Source organism: Coturnix japonica, chromosome 7 (assembly GCF_001577835.2).
Source record: "Coturnix japonica isolate 7356 chromosome 7, Coturnix japonica 2.1, whole genome shotgun sequence".
Lineage (NCBI taxonomy): Eukaryota > Metazoa > Chordata > Aves > Galliformes > Phasianidae > Coturnix > Coturnix japonica.
This window is the reverse complement of record NC_029522.1, coordinates 19010522-19032314: the sequence shown is the minus strand read 5'-3', so window position 1 is coordinate 19032314 and position 21793 is coordinate 19010522. Positions and strand designations below refer to the sequence as shown.

General features: G+C 48.7%; 1 protein-coding gene across 5 annotated transcripts in view; it reads right to left on the bottom strand.

Annotated features, from left to right (window-relative positions):
• Nucleotides 1–20174, bottom strand: part of SLC12A8 (solute carrier family 12 member 8) — a 42417-nt gene extending 22243 nt beyond the window's left edge. The window contains exons 1-5 of one of the 5 annotated variants that reach the window (XM_032445993.1): nt 20002–20174; nt 18193–18401; nt 17556–17702; nt 14894–15085; nt 12574–12805 (exon numbers count right to left, since the gene is read on the bottom strand). In XM_032445993.1, coding sequence (XP_032301884.1) covers nt 12574–12805; nt 14894–15085; nt 17556–17702; nt 18193–18315 — 694 coding nt within the window. In that variant the 5' untranslated portion in view covers nt 18316–18401; nt 20002–20174. Of the gene's footprint in view, nt 1–12573; nt 12806–14893; nt 15086–15242; nt 15387–16714; nt 16843–17555; nt 17703–18192; nt 19707–20001 lie in introns of those variants that run through there. The other 4 variants (XM_015868718.2, XM_015868720.2, XM_015868723.2 and 1 more) reach the window with 4 other exon arrangements.
• Nucleotides 20175–21793: the final 1619 nt, after the last annotated feature.

Sequence of the window (21793 nt, the reverse complement as noted above, 5' to 3'; positions counted from 1 at the left end):
CTCCCATGGACTCTAAGCTCTCTGAATGGTATAGTCTCATATTTTCCTGTCTCAGGTTTTCCCTCCTGCCCAACCAACATCACCCTGTTTGAAGCACTTGCCCAGCCTCTATGTTATCTGCCTTGTTTCTTTTATCACGTCCTTTCACCCATTTGGAACAGTCCCCATTCTGCACTGGCACAGCCGACCGTTTCTGACAGGCTGTAGGACTTTGTCTTGATTGATGCCACTGCCCCAGTGTGTGCCTGGTCACCTGGAAGCCAGATCCTACCAGCCGATCCAAGCAGCACATTTAACCTGCTTACAACCTGCTTTCCATCATCCAAGCGCTTAAGGAAAACACCAATGAATACAAACAAAACCCTTGCAGAACCTCACCAGACACAATCTCCTCCTCTGTGAGTAGAATGTCTCTGACTAGGGTCTTCCAGATGGATTTGGAGTCTGTATTACTAACTGATGAGCTGATGCAGTTTGACTAATCAAGTTAATAATTGACTAATACCAGGCTGGAAGGGACTTGAAAGATCACCGGGTACAACCTTTTTGTCTCCTTTTTCATACCAAAAGGCCAAGTACATAACCAGAGAATGTTTTCTGTAATACCACTTTGGCCATACCATGGCCAAAGGGAGACTCTGAGACCCTTCAGTCCCTTGTCAGACCTGCAGAGGAAGAAAGGAAGCAGGAAACATCTGAACTGCAGCCCCCACCCACTGGTTTCAACACAACTCTTAATTTTAAGCTTTCTGAGAGATGAAGAAAGATGGCCTGTACTCAGGTCCAGCTTACACAATTAGGTGGGATATGGTCAAGTAGCTCCCTGTATTATTAACTATCATCCTCTGAGACAACCAGAACATGCGAATGCAAGCAGATATCTTAAACTGCAGGACCAAATACCTTATCAATTGCAATCAGCACAGTGACTAGACATTCTTGGTACAACCAACCTCTGCCAATCTTAAGGAGCCAAATGATTTCTCACACTCCTTCCATTTACCTGCTCTTCCCATTCCCATTTCATTCATCTAACTGTAGATCTTGGATGGCAGAGACTGTCTGTATATACACACACATCCCGAAACAATGGCAAATGTTACTTGAACATGACAGCAAAAGATCTGTTGAAAAAGTCACAGGATACACAAACTGCTCTGTCCCACTTCTATTTCCTCTTCTCGCAGCTTTGGTGGGACAGAGGAAGCCCAGCAATTCCAAATTTCCCCTTTATACAGAATCAGGAGCATTCTATCCCTATTAAAGAAAAGTTCATCCAAATGTTACTTCTTAGGCCAGTCTCATTTCTCAGTCAATCACCCTCCTATAAAACAGAACCCAGGTCCTTTTTGATCAGCTTTATGCCACACTGGGCAATGACCATCAATTTAAGTCAAGTCCTGTCACACGACCTCAGTGCTGAGCACACCATGCTGTGAACATCTCCCAGCTGTCACCATGCCCACGACTGTGACAAACCATTGGCCACCCTTCTGTCAGTCGTATCAACTGTCCTAATTGTAACTGATGGGGCAATTGGGCTGAAAATCATCCAAAACAAAACAGGAATCAGCAACTGAAACCAATTGGTTAAACCAACAGAGCACTCACACGGGTGTTCACGGAGTCAATTATCCACATCCCATTTAAAGTGCACTTCAAAAGGCCGCGCTTCGGAAGGAGGAGGGAAGGAAACGCGATAGGGTCTATATTTGGCTCTCTGATCTTCCAACAAGGCATAATTGGTTTTTAATTTTTGCAAGGAGATCTCTTCCCTTTCGCTAACTGCTGGGCACTTGAGATCCAAGCCATCCTCCTCCCTCCTCCTGCATCACTCACGACAAAATTTGTGTCTGACAAATTTTGCTCTCTGTTAATTTATGTGGCCCCACAGCCTCTAAATCATGCCCTTAATGAGCCTGATCCCTGCTGGTCTGCAGAGGGTTGAAGCTGAAGGACAATAAAACATCTTCCCTGCGTCATGCTAGAAGGCAAAGAAGCCGATTCCTCCCCACTGCTGTGTCAGCCTTATGGGAAAAGAACAATCAAAAGCAGTAACAATTTATTTACATCATTAGATACTCAATAAGAAGAAGGCAAATAATGGATTTCTCAAGTGGCTGAGCTGAAGTACAAAAGAGAAAGAAATTGACTTAATCCAACTTCTGAATTATTTCAGTGACGTTTGACAAATTAAAACACCAAAAGGCTTTGGGTTCAAGGCAAACTATTTCACTCAACCTCAAAAGATTTATTCTCATTTTGGGATTCTAATTTTTCATTTATTTTTCCTTCCTTTTTTTTTTTTTTTTCTTCTTTTTTTTAAAAAAGAAGATTTCGAGTCTATTTCAAATGAAAAACGTCACTGCAGGGAAAAACAAGTTAGATTTTGAATCTAGATGAAACATTTTAATATTTCCAAGGTGCAATGTTTCACTGCAATGTCTCTGAATTGTTTCTGCGTTTTTTGATCTTTTTTTGTGTGTGTTTAGACAAAAATCTTCATAGATAACTCCTCAACTCAATGTGAATCTAAGTGCATACTTTGAATCTGAAAGAGGATATTCACTAAGTTACCCCTTCCTGGCATGGTTTGCTTGTTACAAAGACCTCACTCATCAGTCCTTCCAGCTGCCCTTATTAAAACGAAGTAGCAAACAACAAAACAACACCTAGAACAAACTAGATGGAAGAGGCTCCAGGGTGAGAATCCTCCTCGCTCCCAAGCACTACAAAGCCAATTGGGGATTCCCATGGAGACCCCAGGCACAAGCAGTGGCCTCCTCTCTCCATCCCTGCATGCTCTGGGCTCCTCTTGCTGCCTTTTCCCTCCCCAGCAATGAGGATGGAAGTGTCTGAGCAGGCTTCCCTTGCTCAGAGCACAACTCTAGAGGTCAGAGGAGTGGGATGTGGAGGTGGCAGTGCAGGGTCAGCTCATTACACAAATGCACACAGACAACCTGGAGCTCATTACAGATTAGTCAGGTCCTGGCCAAATTCAATAAGCCTGTTCACAAGCTTAAGGTTAAGTAAACCCTGGCCTGGAGGCAGGCCTGAGCACAGAGCGAAATAATGCAAAATGGAAAACTACCTTAAGAAACAGCTCCCCGAAGGCTGTCACGTACTGCGCTCTGCTTGTGATTAGAGACTTTAATTATGAAGGTGGATACTGAAGGCTTGAAGTGCTTTCTTTTCCTAAATAAGTAGGTCCACACATTCCTGCCTGAAAAGCCGCAGAGAGGCACTTACTGAGATGTGCTTGCAGAGGAACAGCTGGAAGCGTTTGTCTTGCAGCACGCTGCCCAGCTCTGACCCCAGCATTTCCAAGATCCTGTGTGATGTGCCATGTGGAGAGCCAAAACGTAATTACAGAGCCTTGGCATCATTATCTTCTCTCTCTCACTTTCCCTCTTCTCCTGGAACAAGCCCCAAGATCCAGCCATTCCCACTGGCCACCACTGAGATCCCTCCCAGTGCAGGGTCCCAGCACGTGCACTGGAGGTACACCTGGGGACATCAGTGTGGAGGAAGCAGAGACAGTTCCTACAGCACAGTCCCATAGATAAAGCTTCACTCTGTCTTGTCACAGTTGCATATTCTCCCTCCAAACTCACATCCAAAGACAAGGTATAAGAGCAGGATTTATGGGCTGGGGACAAGCCATGTCACTTTCTGGTAACTCTCAGAAGTTGTGGTCAACCAGGTTGGGTGGCCTAAACCAAACTGATTTCTATACAGGTCTGTACACCCAAGTGCTGCAGAGTAGAGGACTGAAATTCTCTCCTGAAACCCTTGCAAACCCTTCCCCCATCCCTGGAACAAATCTGTCCTTGGATGGTCTGGTGGCCACCAAACTCACCCAAACCCACTACCAGTCACAAGAACAGCAGCTTCCCACACCAAGGGAATTCCAACTCACTGTGCACTGGAACTCAAGGCTGTGCAGTGCAGGAGCAGATTTCAACCAACACAGCCCCAGCCCTTGAGGAGATGGGGGTCTGGAGAGCCAGGAATGCAAAGCACTGACAGAGGCAGAGCTGCGCTGGCAGGTTCTGAGAACAAACATAACCTTTGCTGAACTCGTACAGATACAAAAATGCTTTCACATTTTTTCAGGACATCTTCTGCTTCACTGTTGGATGTGCATACTTCAGCTGGAAGGTTGGGAAGGAACAGAAAAAAAGGGGAAGAGCTGCAGGTGGGGGAAATGGAGATGGGTGGGTTGAGAAGAGATGGGTGGCCTGAGTGGTACCTGGGCACTGATGTACCCATGGAATTAAATGCATCACATTTCACTTGCTCTTTTCTTTGTCAACCCCACAGCTCCTGCTTGACCTGCTGGTCCAATGATGGTCACATCCATCTGTCCCAGAGCACCATCTCAGCCCCAGCACCCCAAACCTGGGGGATCTGAGTAAGCAGTTCCTGGATGCACGCATGTCAGTGATTATACAGTGATAAAAACACTGCTATTGTGGACTCAACACCGTAACTTCATCTCTAAATTCCAGCTTGACACATCTGTCACCAGATGAGTTTCCTTCACCCCGCTGCTGTTGTTTTAATGGGTTCAATGCCAGAAAGCACAGAACAAAGTCCCTGGGTTGAAGAGATCACACAGACTCAGTAAAAGGAGAAAAAAGCCAGGTCCCAAAAATGGGGCTGGGTGCCACAGCTGGCATCTTCCCAGCCAGAGAAAAAGCACAAGAGCAGAGCAGAGCTCCTGTCTGCTGTCCCCAGCCCTGGCTTCCTGGAAAGCCACCTTTGTAAGTCAGGACAAGCTGCAGAAGTGCGTTTAAATGCATCACTGTTACGAGGAACAAGAAGTAGGAACAAGTTGGGGGTTGGAGTTACATGATCCTTGAGGTCCCTTCCAACCCGGGTAATTCTGTGATTCTGTGAAGTAGAAATATTTTACGTTATATAAAGAAAAAGCCAAGAACTTGGCAAAACATAGAGGGGAAAAGGATCAGAGCATCTTTAAAGGAAGGAGGAAAGGAGTTCCCTTGTCTGAGACCTTCTCTGCACCCATAATAAGCGCGGCAAACCCAAAATGAGAGATTATATAAAGTCCATAATTGAAGGAGTGAAAGCCACAGTTAAAACAATCTAAAAAGACCAAGCCCTGAGAAATGCAACCCGAATCCCTTATCTTTTGATGGAAAAGAATGTGCTCCCTTAGATTAATGACGTGTTTACCCAAAAGGAAATCACCGCCCTTCTGAAGCAGCGAGTGTTTGTTCCTCCCAAGTCCCTGTTTTCTGATCCAGCGCTGATCTCCCAAACCTCCTGTTTAAAGCCAGCACACAATGCAGCTTCCTGCAGCGGCAGCCCCAAGCAATCCCAGCCTTAACCCTCTCCCAATAACCACCCTCAGCTGCACCTGCTGGGGAAGATCAGGGGGTGTTTGAGTTCTGCCTCAGCACAGGGACAGGCATTTGCAGCGTGGCTGCCAACAATGCTGCTGCAGAGCAATCAATCAGCCCAAATATTATTATTACATCTTTTGCAATATATCAGCAGAAATATTTCTGCCTTGAGCAGACAAATGAGCATGCAGCATGACAGCATCTGCAAAGGGAAGTGTGGGGATTCCAGCAGAGCATCCTGCTGCCTTGTCTGGGGTGCTCTGAAAAAGGCTGACTGCTGGATGCTGCACTACACCGGTGTGTTGTGACAGGCATGGAGGAGCACAGACCAGGGCACTGGAAACTCACACCAAAGCAAAGAAGTGCAGTGGGGCAACTTTGTAAAACACACACACACAACACACACACACACACACACAAAACCCACAATATAAGCAAACAAGCCAAAAACACACAAAGGGGACGTTCAGTTCCATGTATGCACGGTAAATCCAAGTGTTACATAGAATCACAGAATGGTTTGGGTTGGAAGGCACCTTTGAGATCAACCAGTTCCAACCCCTTGCTATCGACAGCAATACCTCCCTCTAGACCAAGTTCCTCACAGCCCTGTCCAGCCTGGCCTTGAATGCTTCCAGAGATGGGGCATCCACAACCACACTGGGCAACCTATTCCAATGTCTCACCGCCCTAACAGGATTTGCATCCTTTTTGTCTGCCCAGTGACCCCCAAAAGGGTCCACGGGTGAGTGACCTGCAATAGATGCACCCCATGGGTGCTACCTCTCATCTCCTTATGCTACAGGGACCTTGGGACATCCTGGCCACAAGAGATATCAGGTCACGGGCATCTTCCTCCCACAGAGTTCAACAGGTCTGCAACATCAGGTACCGGCAGCAGCAAAAAATAGCACAGAAGCCATAATAAACAATGAGAGCCATTTAAATCAGTCCCTGATGTTTGTGCTGATGGAGCAATGTCCATCATTGGATGCCATCCCCTCTTGCAGCTGGGAAGGAGCCCTATGGAGTGAACACTTGTTCCTGCCCCACTCCTGCTGCATTGCCCCAGAGACCAGCACCCACCTACTTCATCCCCAACTGGCTCCTGGGGCACAGAGACACGGAAAACTAACAATGTAAGCCTGTGGGAGGAGCTGGTTCAGTCATTTGGCATCTTAAGTTTTATATTACTTAATGCTAAAACAGTCTTGCCATAATATATAAAATACTTCCATGACTATTTTACGTCTTGATGTGGTATCCGCTACCTGGCTTGTTCAGCAGTATTCAAACCTGCCAGACGAAATGGTTTTGCTCATTACAAGGAGTACAAGAAGTAAAACGTTCCCCCTTGCTTCACCTTTTTTCTAGGAAAATATTTTGCATAAGCAGGATACTTGATTTGGAGTGGTATTTCTTGGAAGCCATGCCCAGAGTCCCTTTTGTGGGTGGCTCTGCAGAACCTCTCAGATGAAAAATCCCAGCTTTAAGAAACCAGAATTTGGGCTGAGCCGAGGCACAATTGGAGGAAAACGAACGGCACCGGAGCTGCAGAGGCGATGACACACATCCTCTGGGCTAGCAGGACTGACCCTATTCCTAGCTCTGAGCTATGCTGGCTGCTGCCAGGGACAAAGCCCAACCCACGTCAATTGAATCCAGTGCCTGATTTAATGGCTGGCAGCCCTGCCCATGGCAGAGGGGTTGGAATCAGATGGCGTTTGAGGTCATTTCCAACCCAAACTATTCTATGATTCTATGAATCCCCACCTTCCCAGAGTCAGTAGTTGGCCACAGTGGGACAAAACCAACCAGATTCTGTTGTGATCTGCACACTCTTGTGCTATACTCATGACTAGAGCACCCCATGCTCCCAAGTTACAGATATATTATCTAGATGACAATGATATTTAAAAGAGAACTATTCCATTTGTTGATTTTTTAATATTATTATTCTGTACCCAAACTGATAGTTGGATTTATTTTTTTTTTTTTTCTTATTTTATTCTGGGGAGGTTTTCTTTATCCTTGATAGAATTCACACAGCTCCAGCTCAAAGTTTAGCTTCAGAACCGTGAATCAAACAGTGTTTGATTTTGGAGAGGCTGAGTAAGACTCTGTCACCTTAAAGGATTTTTTTGTTGCCGTTTGTAACCATGCACTGAATTCAGTTTAAATGGGAGGATACATTTTCCCTATTAAACCCATATTTTTCAATGAACACAGTTTTTCTTTGATAAAAAAGAAGATCAAGACAATCAGCAGGTCCTTGCACATACAGCTGGGCTGAAATCTCTCACCTACAGCCTAAAAAGGCCACGAACTGACAGCAGAAGCCAGCAGGGAAGACGATGAGCAGTAGATAAGAATCCATATCCTGCACAAAGTTTCCTCTGCAGCCCAGGATAGGAATGTAAATTAGAAGCAAAGTGGCTGCAGAAAGAATCCAATATCCAGAAATTATCTTTTAAAGTTAAAGCCCTTAATAAGGAAAGCTGATTCAGGGCACAGCTGAACTGTGTCAGGAATTAAACACTGCAGGGATGGAATACAAGGAGGCACAAAATCTCCATCATTTGAAAAGAACCATGTAGTGGCACAGACACACACAAAAAATCAATGCAATTAAATAAAGCTGTCTAGTTTAAACATGGAGAGATGGAGGGATTATGGGATGTTACACATCCAGACCATCTTGTGAGGTCCCTAGCATTAAACAAGCTGCTGCTAAAACAGAGAACCCAGAGGCTTTATCTAAGAAAGCCCATGGGAAGGCAATGTCTAATAATGCACAAATCCCAGGGCACCGTGCTGCAGCCGAGCCAGCTCCCTGCCCTGTTTGGGGATCCACCAACAAAGCCACTGAGGTGTTTTAGGGTTTAGTTGCAAGCTGGATGGAGATGAGCTTAGCAGTGCCTCACAGGGAAACAGCAAAGGAAGGAAAGGTTAAACGAACCATGTATAAAATCCCCTTGATAAATCATGAGGGTTATCACCCATCCTGCAACAGGAGGCTGCAGTGTTTATCACACCAGTACTATTACAAGCTGAACCAATAGCCTAATTCCTACCACTGTTGCTACTAAATGAGTTACAAACTAGCATCTACTAGATAAAAGTAAACCCTCAGCTGCTCCAGGGATGGACCAGAGCCAGCCCTGTCTCCCAGCCTGCCCACCAGAGCAGTGGTATGCTTTAGTGTTATCAACCAACATTAGGACAGTCCCTTACACTACACACTCTAAGGATGACATTTGCTCCTGTATGGATGAAACTCAAGGGGGTTACCACAGATATTCAGCGAGGTTCAATACATTAAGAAGGATATCAGCATGTTCTCAAGTCCCTGGGAGACCCAAAGCTTCGGCAGCAGGTATCAGGGTACAGCCTGGGATAGCAGCAACTGGAGCACTGAATCCCCTTATGACCTGCTTTTCAGCCAGGCTGCTTATGGTCCAGCCCTCAGGGACAGGGCAAGAGAACAGCAACCCAGGTGGCCACAGATTCTGAAGAAAAGCCATAAGAAAGGAAAAAGTGGCATCCTTCAGGGACCCTGAGCTCTCATCCCCTCCTCATCACCACTGCGGGAGATGCTGCTGGGGATGCAGTGGAAATACCATGCAGAAAACTGACAGGTCAAGCTACATATTTCTCTTATTATTTTTCTTTTTAACCAAACTGCCTTAAATACCTACTTCACAGAGAGACTGATGCAGCTTTCCTGCCCGTACCTAAACAAGCCCCCCTAACAATGTTATCACTTTTCAAAACACATCTGTGCCACAGCTCTTAGCCCAGACAATTGGCAGGTAACCAGTTAATAAATTTCTTCGCCAGACTGTTGAATAGGCTGGCCCCCACTCAAAGGTGATGTCACTCCGATTCAATGTGCTATAATTGGAAAAACCTGGGGGAAAGCAACCGCGTGTTTTTTAATAAATAAAGTTCGCATTAGCAGCCTCCTGCTTTTATTCACCACCAGCTCTACCTCGTTCAGTAGCAAAGCGGGATTTACTGCTGCCACTCACTCCGTGATTCCTACTTGGAATATGATGCCAGTTTCCAGATGTGTTTCGAGCCAGGAAGTCAGCAATCAGCCTGGATAAAGCCTCTGGGATTAGCTGCAGATCATCTTCTGACACACACATCCTTCCTGCACCCTCTCTTAGAAAACTGGGGCACACCCCTCGTGCCCAAAAATACAATAGAGAATAGCCCAGGCCAAGCAAAAGCCTCTGATTAGGAAGCTTTGATCGTTTCCATGTTAAATATATGTGAATACATTTAATTGATTCAATCCATCAAAGTCACCAAAGCACTGCTTTAGGGATCTTTACAGCACCGGCGTGTTTACAAACACATCATGTTAACAGCTGCAGGTTCCCTTTCTGCTAGAGCAGCCCCATGCAATTGTTCCCTCCCACACAGCCACGGGACACCCAAGGAGAAGAAATTCTTCCCAAGGTTCATCCTCAGAGGAAGAAGTGAGGATAAAGGTTTTTTCTGATCTCTGTGAGAATACTGTTAAAAAACTACAACAGAAGCGGGTGACACAAAGGATGTGGTCTGTGTGGAGAATGATCCCAACCAGCAGCACATTCAGAGGCTGGAGGGGGTTAGATGCAAGCAGGGGTTATGCTCAGGGCCTCAGAGGACTCCAAAGCCTCCCAGCACCCCCCAGCATGCTGCCTGGGCTCCACCAGGAGAGACAAGCTGCAGGAGGGAGCCCCAGCCCAAGCAATCCTCAGGCCTTGCTCACTCAGCCAGACCCCCACCCTCCCATTATCTAACAGGCTGCCAACAGAATCCTTATTTTTAATGTTTTCTCTCTTCTAAGTACATTAAAGAGGCTGCTTTTGGGGGCATTTTTTGCTGTACTGCGAGTCCTTTCATCTCACCACCAATACAAAGCACAACCCAATTAACACCAGATCTCCCCACAAATAACCCCACCCCTCCCCATTTGCTTGCACAGAGGCTCTGGGCTGTAGCTGGGTACCTGTGAGCAACTGCCAAAACAGGAAAGCAGGCGCCTAATTGAAGGGAGTATTTGGGAGTCACCCTACACAAAAATTAGCAGAGATATGCTAGGAAAATAAAAGTGTGGGCACTAACAGCAGTCTTATCTTCTTTTTCCATGACTCTAATGTTCAGTACGTGAAGAGGCCAAAAAGCTTCACACGATGTTCTGAGGAGCTGGTTGCGGACAGACAGCATCCTCTCTTTTATGTTCACTGCTCCCCCCCCCCCCCCCCCCCCCCACCACCACCCCGAAGCAACACAGACTGGTTTTGAAGCACGGACCTACAGAATTGATGCAAGACAAGAAACCCCAGCACTGCTGTTCTGCCTGCAACATGTTATTCGGCAGCGTAGCAGACACAAGGTCCCATCTGTCTGCTCTCGATTAACCTGCATTAGGTTTGGCAAGAAGGGAAAGCCATGAGGAGATGGAGGGGGGGGTAGCAAGGGGATGTCCATTTCTGGAGGTGATGCTGAGCTTGGGGTGGCTCAGAGCCCAGCAGAAAGTGGCATGGGAGTCCCCCTCCTTACCCCCTGTCCCCCACAGTGACCTGAAACAAGGACCCATCACTGGGGAAGCACTGGCTGGGTCCAATGGGGAAATTTAGTATTCCACGACCCCCAGAGGAGCTTCTGGGTCTTGGGACCATGCCAATGTTTGGGGATAAGGAGGAGGGATGCTGCAGTCTGATGGTGTCTGGGCAAGGCAAGTCTGCTTCTGAGTGACAGAGAATCTCACCTTTCTTTTTGTTTGCCAGTTCATTTCCTCATGCACCTAAACACACAAACACTCGCTTTTCCTGCCCTCGCTCTTTACAGCTTCTCCTCCATGCAGTGCCTTTCGGGATTCCTGGCTCCACTCCAAGGCCAAACCCTGCAGCCTCTGCAGGGACAGTCACATCTGGAGAAGGAAGGGACCACGGCCCCGAGTGCTCCCCACAGCAGGACAAGCCACGGTGAGGGAAAGGAGAAAGCAGCGGGAAGTCCTGCTGAGAACCCCTTTTGTCTAAATAGGGCCTGTCCTACAACTAAAAATAAAGGCTAACCACAGGAAGGGAGTGAGAGCTTGGCCCACATCCCGTGTTGTGCACGCCTGGGTGTGAGGTTGAGGAACAGGGGGGGACGAGCGAGGGGTCCCCACCCAGTGTAACCACACACAGGCTCGGGTGCCAGGCCTTTGGGATAGACAGACACACTCATGGAGGTTACTTAAACCCAAGCAGACGATGCTTGGTGGCAGCATTGATCCTCAGCACCTTCTCTGACCTGCTCACACCCCTCCCAGCACGGGTGGGAAGGCATTCTGCTTACTGGTGCACAGCAGAGACCCAAGTCCACAGAGGCCAAGCTCACTGTTGGTGCTGATGCACCACTCAGAGGCCTGCTGGGGAAATGCAGCACCCAGCCTGAGCTCAGACAGTCCTCTCAAACAGAAGCTGATTTAAAACAGGAAAAAAAAACCAAACCAAACCAAAACAAAAAAAAAAAAAAAAAAACAACAAACAAAAACATAAAAGCTAACAAAAAATCCTAATTCTCTCTCCTTATAGGTCTCTGGACCTATACAAAGGTCACCTCTGAGCACGAAGGGAATGCAAACCCTCATGGTTTCCTTTAGAAAAGGACTACCATGCGCAGCAGCTGCTTGGAGCAGGCTAGCTGCATTCCCTGCAAGACATGCCAAGTATTCCATGCTGAGCACATGCTGAATATGAAACGCAGATGCCTTTCCACGAGCTGCTTTAGCAGGTTTCTTGAACTTTCCCCCCTTAAGGTGCTTTTGGATGCAGTGGAACTCAAGAAAAAGGTGACACCTTCTGTTTACTCAGCTAATTACACTTAGTGACTGCTGCAGGGCTGGCTGCAGCACTCACCAGCTCCTCATAGCCTGCGGTGGGCTCCTGTGCTGCCCCTCTAGGGATGAAAGAGAGGGGAAGTGGGCTCAGGGATCTCCATCCCTCTGCCTTGCCCATGCCCAGCTGCCCCCACTGCCTGTCCCATGCTGCCTCATAGCAGGCTGCAGAAAGGTAATAGAGGATACTCTTTGAAGAGGATTCTAAGAGGAACCATATTTGATAGCCCTGAGCTCTACCTCTGCCTAGATGTGTACCTTTGCAAAGATGCCTATGCAGAAAACCCCAAAAGAACCAACGCCTGTTTCCCCAATGCTCAGCTTTACCTGGATCAAGGTGTGAAAAGGACCCAATGACAAAGTCCAGCGTTGAGACAGCCAGCAGGAAGAGCAGCAGGAGCTGGAGGCGGATGATCCACTTCACCCCTGCCAGGTTGATCCCAAGCAGCCCCAGCAGCACCGCCAGGGAAATGCCCCGCACTGCCCAGATGTTGCTGAGGTTCAGTACACCTGCAATGGACTCTGCAAAGCCGGTGATGTACATGGCACCTGCAACACACTGAAGGACAGAGGTCTGTGAGCATCCCGTGGGTGCAGTGCCTGCAGCAGGGCTCAGCCAGAGCATTGTTGCCACACTGCAATGTTTAAGGTGACTGGCCCATGGGCTCTGAACCTTACTGCCACAACAGAGGACGCTGTCAAGGCAGTGCGGGTAAGGCACAGTGTGTACTGCCTGGGTAAACTCAGTAGCAACCAGCAACTTTCCACTGGCTTTAAAATCTACCCCCAATTAACATTCCAAGAGAAACCACTCTGGCTTACCCAAGAAAGAAGAAGATGAGTCAACCTTTTTAGCTCCTCGGAAAAAAAGGCTCCTAGTCAAACACCTGCCTGAAGAGCAGCCACATGCTTCTCCCCTCCCTGCTTCCTAGGGTTTACTTTTAACTCTGTATTTAGCTTGGATGTAAAGCCTAATGCTTCACCAGCTCCCTGTCTCGTTCCTGGAAGGGAGCCTGCACATTTGAGGAGTGCATGTTGTGCAGCTCATGCTCCCCAAGCATTCGGGAAAGCTGTTTATTTCCCTTACTCTTCCTGGGTGGCCAGCAGTCCATAGGATGGGACATCCACAGGGCAGGAAAACAGCTGCAGGTTCAGCCCTCAGATCACCCTGTGGGGCTGCAATCCCAGTTTCAAAAGTTTCCAGAACAAGTATTTCTGCAATGCTCCCTTTTAGCACACAGCATACCTGGCAAACCAAGCCAGGGTGCGGAGCTGTACATCAGCACCAGCATGGGTTGTTAGGAGGACACTCAGAAAGGAGCAGAGCAGGGGAGAGCTTCAACACCATCCCTGGAGGTATTCAGCCATGGAGATGTGGCACTGAGGGACACGGTTAGTGGGCATGGTGCGGATGGCTTGGGGTTGAACTTGATAATCTCAGTGGTCTTTTCCAATCTTTATGATCCCTGTGATGAAGCATTCCCTCCAGAGCATCACTAGAAAACCCCACGCTGGCTCCCAGCCCATCTCTGCAATATGCCCCGGGATGCTGAGCAGCCTCTCATTGCTGAAGGCAGCAGGACCACGTCCCCAGTTCCTGCGTCACTTCTGACCAGTTACAGCTCTCTGTGTGCAGCCTGCAGCAGAGATGCAGCTCACAGCTGGTGCAGTAAAAGGCAGAAAAAGTCTGCTGAGCACAGCCAAAGAGAAGGGAAACACATCAGCTTTCGGGAGCACGCAAAGCATTTCTCCACAAGCTGCCAGTTCCCACCCCACAGCCCCCATGTGTGCTGGATGCCTCGCTACGAGACGGGGCTGCCAGAGGCCAGGATTTACGACCCCTGGGAGAGGCTACAACCTGATTGCTTTCCCAGACAGGGTCCACTCGGGGAGCAGGAGTGGAAAATATTACAGGAAGGATTCTCATGTGTGGCCCATTTCCATATCTTGGCTTATAACTGCATTCAAATTGTATTTTATGGATGCTTGCTTTTAATCTGAAGTGAAAGGAGAAGAGGGGATTCTTGTTGGTTTGTGTTTTTTTAAGGGTTTTCAGATATTGCTGCAAGTCAGCCATTTGAAAACAAACTTCAATAAAAATTCTTCCCCGCTCACCACACTTCAGACTGTTCATAACATCTTTACAGCGGGAGGGGGTTAAGTTACCACAGATTTAAGAGATTACTTTCCACTCTTTATGTCTACTACACGTGTTTCAGTGCTCCACCACCACGGCTCCTCAGAGCCATTCAGAAAACACAGAAGCTGTGCCACTTAGCTGTGTCCTTACCTCTGCCCAGCTCCCATCACACACCAGCTCCACTTCTGCCCCACTTGGAGAAGTAGCCATGGCTCGCCCAGTCCACATGTATCCCCATGTCCCCAAGGGCACAGTGAGCACATTGAGGCCAATGTGGCAGCCCAAAGGGCTCTTTGCTTTAGGTGGTCACCCTGTCTTTCAGTTGGATTTATGTCCTATTAAGGGCAAGGCATGTCTTGGCACCAAGGCTGGGATGCTATGCAAAAAAACCAACTCCTTTGCCATTTTAACCATGCCAAGTGCCATTTGGCCTGCTCTTACAGATGCATTCAGAAAGACTAAGTTTCTGATTTCTCTTTTTAATTAGCTTTTCATGTTTCTAATTACCTGGCCAAAAATATAAAGGAGCCCAATGGTCCCCCCGACTTGACCTCCAAGGACAGTAGAGATCATGGAGTAGACGCCTCCACTTCCAATGCTGCACTTCTCACAGACCCCAATTCCAGATAGGACCGTCACCAGCGCAACCAGGACCACAAAGGACACCAGAAACATGCCCATCACAACACCAGTGTTTCCCTGCAATGAGAAAACAACAACAAAAACCAATTCACACAAGAAAAATTGGTTGAGACGGAAAAAGGACCCAGCCTCTTCTAGTCACTTGTGATCAATGCCTATGGAGTCATTACAGATGAAAAGGAAGAACAAAACCTCGACACACAGGTTTCATTACCTCGACACCCAGCTATATCATTAATGTAACTGATTGCTACATTCACAGATCCTATTGATGCCCTTCTGAAGGAGAGCTGCCTCATCCTGCGGCTGGACAGACCCTTCCATGATAAGGCTCTGCTCCACCACTGGGCTCCTGCATGAATCATTGATTCCAGCCTCTGGCTGAGAAAGGATGATGTCAAACAATGACTCAACGACCACGGGGAGGGGGTTGCTGCCATTGCCCTGTTTCATTATGTTTGAAAATGAAGCATTAACCAAAACCAAACAAACAGAACCCCTTCAGAACAAAAAGTAGCTTCAAAACCAAACGTTTGGGACTAGTGACACCTGATTTATTAGGAGCATCACGCCGGAGTTTTAATTTATCACAACGTTTACCTTTAAAAGCTCTGATCCTCTCAAACGATAACAAAGAACAAAACCCCCAGGGAAACACTGCCTGGAAGATAAATAATGCGCTCATAGGCCACCGCTTTATCTGCCTGATGTATGCAAAGTAGCAGGTGGCTCTCACACTCAATTTCCTCACACGTATTTTGCACGCAGGATTTCGCCCTGCTGATAAAAACTTCCTTCCTGCTCCGGGCAGAGGAAGCGCCAGGGAGGAGAGGCTGCAGCCAAAGGTGTAAAGCAGCAAAGCCTGTGTGCAGTGCGGGGTATGCTGCTTGGGGCAGCCCATTTGAGGCTGCATTTCCTACGTGCAGTGACAGCACGCCCTCCACAGAGCCAAGGAGAAGGCACTTTGTTCCTCCATGCAAATTCAAGCACCCCTTCTGCACTCAGGACCTTCCAAACCTCCCTCTCACGGCTGTAATTTGTTTTCCAAAGGTTTTGCTCCGTGCTCCAGCCCACCTTCCCTCTGCTGACAAATCGCTTAGTGCAGCACACAGCCAGCCCAACTGCATCATCAGGAGCCTCTCCCAGTGCCCAGTTCACGTCTGGCCTCCCTTCCTCTGCCTTGGCTCCTATTTCAGGCCCTGTCCCATTGCTCCTCTCTAGCCTTGCTCCCTCTCCTCCCACTCCGGTAGTTTCTGAGGTCACGCTAGCCTTGATACGGGTTTGTTTATGACCATCACTGCTTCTCATCCTTGGGGCTGGTTGAAATCCCAGATCTCTATTTTTTTTCTATTTTTTTTATTTTCTTTTTTTTTTTTTTCCTGCTTTTTGCAAACAACAGAAACATATCCAGGATGTTACTATCATCATAAAATCCTATTTTGGTTCAGCATCCCGCGGCCGCTGACAGGGCTTTATCTGGTCAGTAGGGAACAGAGCCAAGACCTGTCACAAATGCAGCTGCTGGCGGGGTCAGCCCCACAGCCCAGTACAACTCAACACTCCTTTAAAAGGACAATTGTTCCTTTTCCTCCATAGCTTACCCGGAGGTTAGAAGGGTTAATAAATACGACACGCTTCAGTTAAAAAGGAAAAAAAGAGCAGAAAAGCACACACATGCAAACATACACATGGCCTTGGGCTTCTGCAGATCCTGGAGGAGGCACCGGGCAAGCGCAGCAGCTGGTTAATGGGCAACACGAGGCTTTACGCAGAATAAAGGTTTAACATCAGGGCCAGGAGAGACCTAACTCCTTCCTACTGATCACCAGTGGGAGGAAGGCAGAACTGGGAGGCAAAAGCCCTGATTATTTATGCATGCACGCTGGAAGGATGGAGTGTAATTGGGCAGTGCAGCAGTGCAGCAATTACTGAACACGCATGGAAGACTGAGGTCCCCTACAACTGCAGGCGTTACCAGCCCCAGCCCTGGAAGCTCACAGCAAAAGCCTGATGGCAAACAGATCCACGTATGTGTGTCCTCTGCCACGTGTGCTCTGCCAGCCCTGACTTCTCCTCCCTTCCCCTTCATGCTGTCTTCCAGCTGTTCCACTTTTTATTTACTTACTTTATTTTTATTTGTGCTCGTTCCAGCAGTAATTCGCTGTCAGAGGAGACATGGAGGAAATCAGAGCAAGAAAAGTGGAGCTAAGAGAATCATCCTGGCTTCTCCAGCCTGCAGTTCCCACCAGAAAGCACGAGCCATGTTTCAGCTGCAAGAGGCACAGCACCCATGCACCGACCCACCAGGGATCACAGTGCAAAGCAGGGCTGGGGTTTGCACCCTGCTGTCAGCGAGGGAACAGCCCCACTGCATCTCAGCTGCCATAGGGATACACCTGATTCTGTAGCTCTGCAAAGCTACAAGCACTGCAAAACCAAGAACACTTCAGGTTCTGATGGAGTCAAGAGGTAAGGAGACAATGATCTACTCCCATCCCTACGTTCAACCAAATCAGCCCTCACTCACCACAAGCCATCCCGTCCTCAGGAAAAGAACCACTCCAAAAATGTTGATCATGCAGGAGGTGAAGACGCCATCCCACGTCCCAAAAAGCACCGGCTCCCATACAAACAGCTGGATCTTCCACCAGGGTCTGCTCTGTGTTTGGGATCCCTGGAGGAAATCAAAGCCTTCAGATTCACCTCTTATGCTCTCCAGACAGGCTGCAGAAGTGGTGTGAAGGTCAATGACCATTACAGCCACACGGTTTGCCACCAACGAATGCTAAGATGTGACTTAGCTCCAACTTAAGAAGTGCTGTGTTTCGGAAGGCCAGGTTGGATGGGGCTTTGGGCAATCTGATCTAGTAGGTGGCAACTAGCCCATGGCATGGGAAGTAGAAGAGCTTTGAGGTCCCCATCAAGAAGACCAGGCTCACTGCAGCATCTCTTAGAGTAGAAGACAAACCCAGTTGGATAGACTGGGGCTGGAAGGATAAGTTCAAATAGCTCTGTCATCACACAAAGCCAGTAGATCAGTGATGAGAACACTGAGTTTCTAGAGGAGATAAAGGACACCTGCAAATTTCAGAGCTGCTGAAGCCAACAGCTGAAACCTCAGGGGATGTGCAGCTGGGCTGCAAGGAGAGCTGGCTCCCACGTACCTGCTGGGCCTCCTCGTGGAACAGCTCCTGCACATGGCCCTCACCTCTGGCACCATGTGGGATGTTCATCGTGCCCTTTACACTGCCTCTGCCCTGCAGCTGGTGGATCAGAGCCCAGCACATCAGCTCTTCTCCTCTGCCAAGCTCCTGCAGCGCCCGATCCCCCGCTGTAGGTTCATGGTCTTAGTGCAGTTCCTGTGGAAGGAGGACTGACAGAAGGCACTGCTGCTGTTTCTCAGCCTGCAGAAGCATGAGGCTGTTAACCAGCCAGAGCCGATGGCCAATGCTGAACCACAGAGCACAGCACCACCACAATACTCTCTCAACTCTATCACTTAACAGCCCTTGGTGGGCCTTGCTCAGTCCTTTCCTGGCAACCCCAGCATCCTGCAGCACTGGCTTCACAGCTTCCTTATGTGCTGTCTGGGAGAAGTATTTCCTTTCACTTGGCTTTAAATCTGGCGCCTGCTCATTCTGTTCCATTCTCCTGCGCTGTTATGACATGATACATACAGAGCACTTCCCAGCACCACTGACAGTTGCACAGCACTTATCACCTTCCCCTCTGCTGCACTGTTTTGCAGACTAGAGCCCTGCCTCCATACTCTCTGTCTGACAGAGGGCCCTGCTACCCCCCTCTCTTCCAGTGCAGTGCAAGGATGGTAAGGAAAGGTTGTGGTGAGGTGGGAGTTGGCCTCTTCTTCCTGGTAAAAGCCACAAGACAAGAGAAAACAGCCTTAAGTTGAGCCAGGGGAGGTTCAAGTTGCATATTGGGAACTATTTCTTCTCAGAAAGAATAGAACAGCAGTGGCACAGCTGCCCAGGGAGGCGGTGGAGTCACTGTCCCTGTTAATGTCCAAGAACCATGGAGATGTGGCACCGAGGGATGTGATCAGTGGGCATGGGTTGATGGTTGGTCTCAGTGATCTTAGAGGTCATTTCCAACCTTAATGATTCCATGACCCGACCAGAAGGGAAAAGCTGGCACAAGCACTTCTCTGGGGGTTTCATTCCTGGAGCTGACCCAGAAGGAACCACTGCCCTCCTAGATACCTACAGCCACATAGAGGAGGGGCTTCTTTCCTTTTCTTTTAGAGTTAGAAGACTCCAAATCCATATGCAGGCACTGTTCTCCTGCTATCACCCCCTCTTCTATTATTCAATTCTACAGCAGCTTATACACCTGTATGGATGCATTCATTTAGCTCATAGAGCCACTGAAGCAGCCCGTTAAAAAGAAAAACCCACCTGACTGTGAGGCCCTGAGCGAGACGGGGATGTAAAGGAAATAAGGCAGCAGCACTGCTACACATGGGAGCTCCCAACCTGCTCAAGGCTGTTCCCCTGTTATTTTCTTACCCCAGCAGCCATAAAGGCCATGTGAGCACAGCCCCACACACCACTGGGACACCCATAGGGCCCCGCACTGCAGCACCCTACAAGCGGTGGGATCGATTGCTCAGCACTGCTGGGGCAGCAGCCCCACTCCATCTCCCGGCTGCAGCTTCCTTTTCCTATTTCCTTCTTTTATTTTCCCTCCCTTCCTACTCTCTCCTTCTTCGTTGTTGTTGTTTCTTCCCTCCCTTTCTCTACCTCGCATTTGCTTCCTTTTCCCCCATTTTTGCCTCTATTTTTCTTCCTTTTCCCCCATTTTGGTCTTTTTTTTTACTTTCTTTCTCCTCTCCCCCCACCCTTTGCCGTTTATCTCGCTTTCTTTTCCCCCCTCCCCATCCCCACCCATAGCGCAGTCCCAGCCCCCAGTACCTCCCACCTTCTCCCCCCTTACCTCCCCCCGGCCCCACCGCTCACCTGCCGCCCGCAGCCGCCCCCGGCACCGCCTCCTCCCGACGGCAGGTGGGGGGTGGCCCAGAACGCCGCCACGTGTGCCGGGCAACACCTTCTGCCCGCCCTCCTTTACCTCTGGAGTCGGCCCTAACAGCGCTCAGGTGGGCAGGACGTCCGTGCCGGAGGGACGGCAGGTATTACGGGGCAGTAGCGCTTCAGTTCCGCACGGGAGCGGCCGCCTCCCGCTTCCATTGCCCGCAGCTGCCGCGTAACCCTGCGTAGAGGCTACGCGTGCATCGCTGTCATGTGCAAAGCTGTTTGTTTTCATTAAAGAAGCATGAGTGTATAGAGAGAGAACCCGAACACCAGAGCAGTACCTCCTAGTAAACTAAAGCACGCTGTGCGTGGCAGTACCTTGAAATATCTCCAGCGCTTCTGGCTGTTAATTCACCACCCCCCATGATTTCCTACACACACATGGAACAGCTGCAAGTCAGGCGACAGCCTCCACTGCATGGATGGGAGAAGGTACAGGGCAAGGGGAGCTGCCCGGTGATTCCAAGCAGAAAACCAGCAACTTTTGGCACAGCCAGTAGGACAGATACAGGAGTGATGCTTTTTCTGCATGTCATGGGCCGCAGGAGATCCCTGCCACCACCCCACTTTGAGATGGCACCTCACCAAAGCTTCAGATGCACTTTCTGTATGAGCCAGGCTGCCTTTGGCACTCAGAGATGCTGCACTGGGGATGAGGCGGACCTGAAGCTCAACCTGGCGAGGTGGGAGGGCAGTGCAGGGCAGCTCACCTGTAGGACCGCTGCTCTTGGGGAGGGCAGCACGTGCAGGGCTCCAGCTCCAGTTCCAGCTCCCTTCTCGCAGCTCCTCGGCTTGACAGCTAAAGCAGACACAAGAGCAGACGGCGTCCTACAGGCAACTGTCTTCTGCTGATCTGGCAATGCACAGCTGATCACTCAGACACTCTTCCATCCCATCTCCCTCAATCCAAAGTTCTCTCTCTGTCGTGAACCGCCCTGGAGCTACAAAACAGTTCATCCCGAGAAGCACAAGGAAAATATTCCAACAGAAGATATTTTTTCAACCCTTTAAATAAACAACCAGCACTTTGAGCAGAAGACTGTTTCCTCCTCCTAGCAGAAAACACAGCTAGTTGGATTCTTGTTCCTCACTGAACACAAAATGTAAGCTCTGGTAATTCTTTTCCAACATGAAAGCATTGAAAAAATGCCCTGTTTTTCAGTATTGCTTTAGTATCTTGACATTGTATAAAAGTCAACGGGCAGAAAGTATCAGGGTTTGGTTTCTTACTTCCACCGACACAAGGTGCTGGTGCTACTTACCAGGGCACTTTGCACAGCACACCCTCACCTTAACACTGCTCGACCTAAAACAATTCAGAGTAATCACGACAGGAGATGAATGTCAACACAGAACTTCAAGTTCTTTGAGAGTTATTTTATAAACAATACCGAAGCAGGCAGAGTAGAATAAGGTTGAATCGAAGGCCTATTGAATTACATTGCTGTGTTCCTTCTGGATTTCAGAAGTGAGTGAGGCAGTGAAGCTCATGGCCTCAGTGCTGAAGGGGCAGCAATGTGGGCAGCCCCTGTCAAAGGAAAGCCACCCAAACACCATGAGCTCCTATCCAAGTGGCTCTACTGCCACAATAGCACAATCTTCTATGAGATCCAAGGTTAGAATTAAGGCCAGATATTCCGCTTTCTATAAGCAGAGGTGACAAGAGATCCAAAGGAGCAGAAAACCCACATCAACATCGTACATCACAATCAAACGCCCT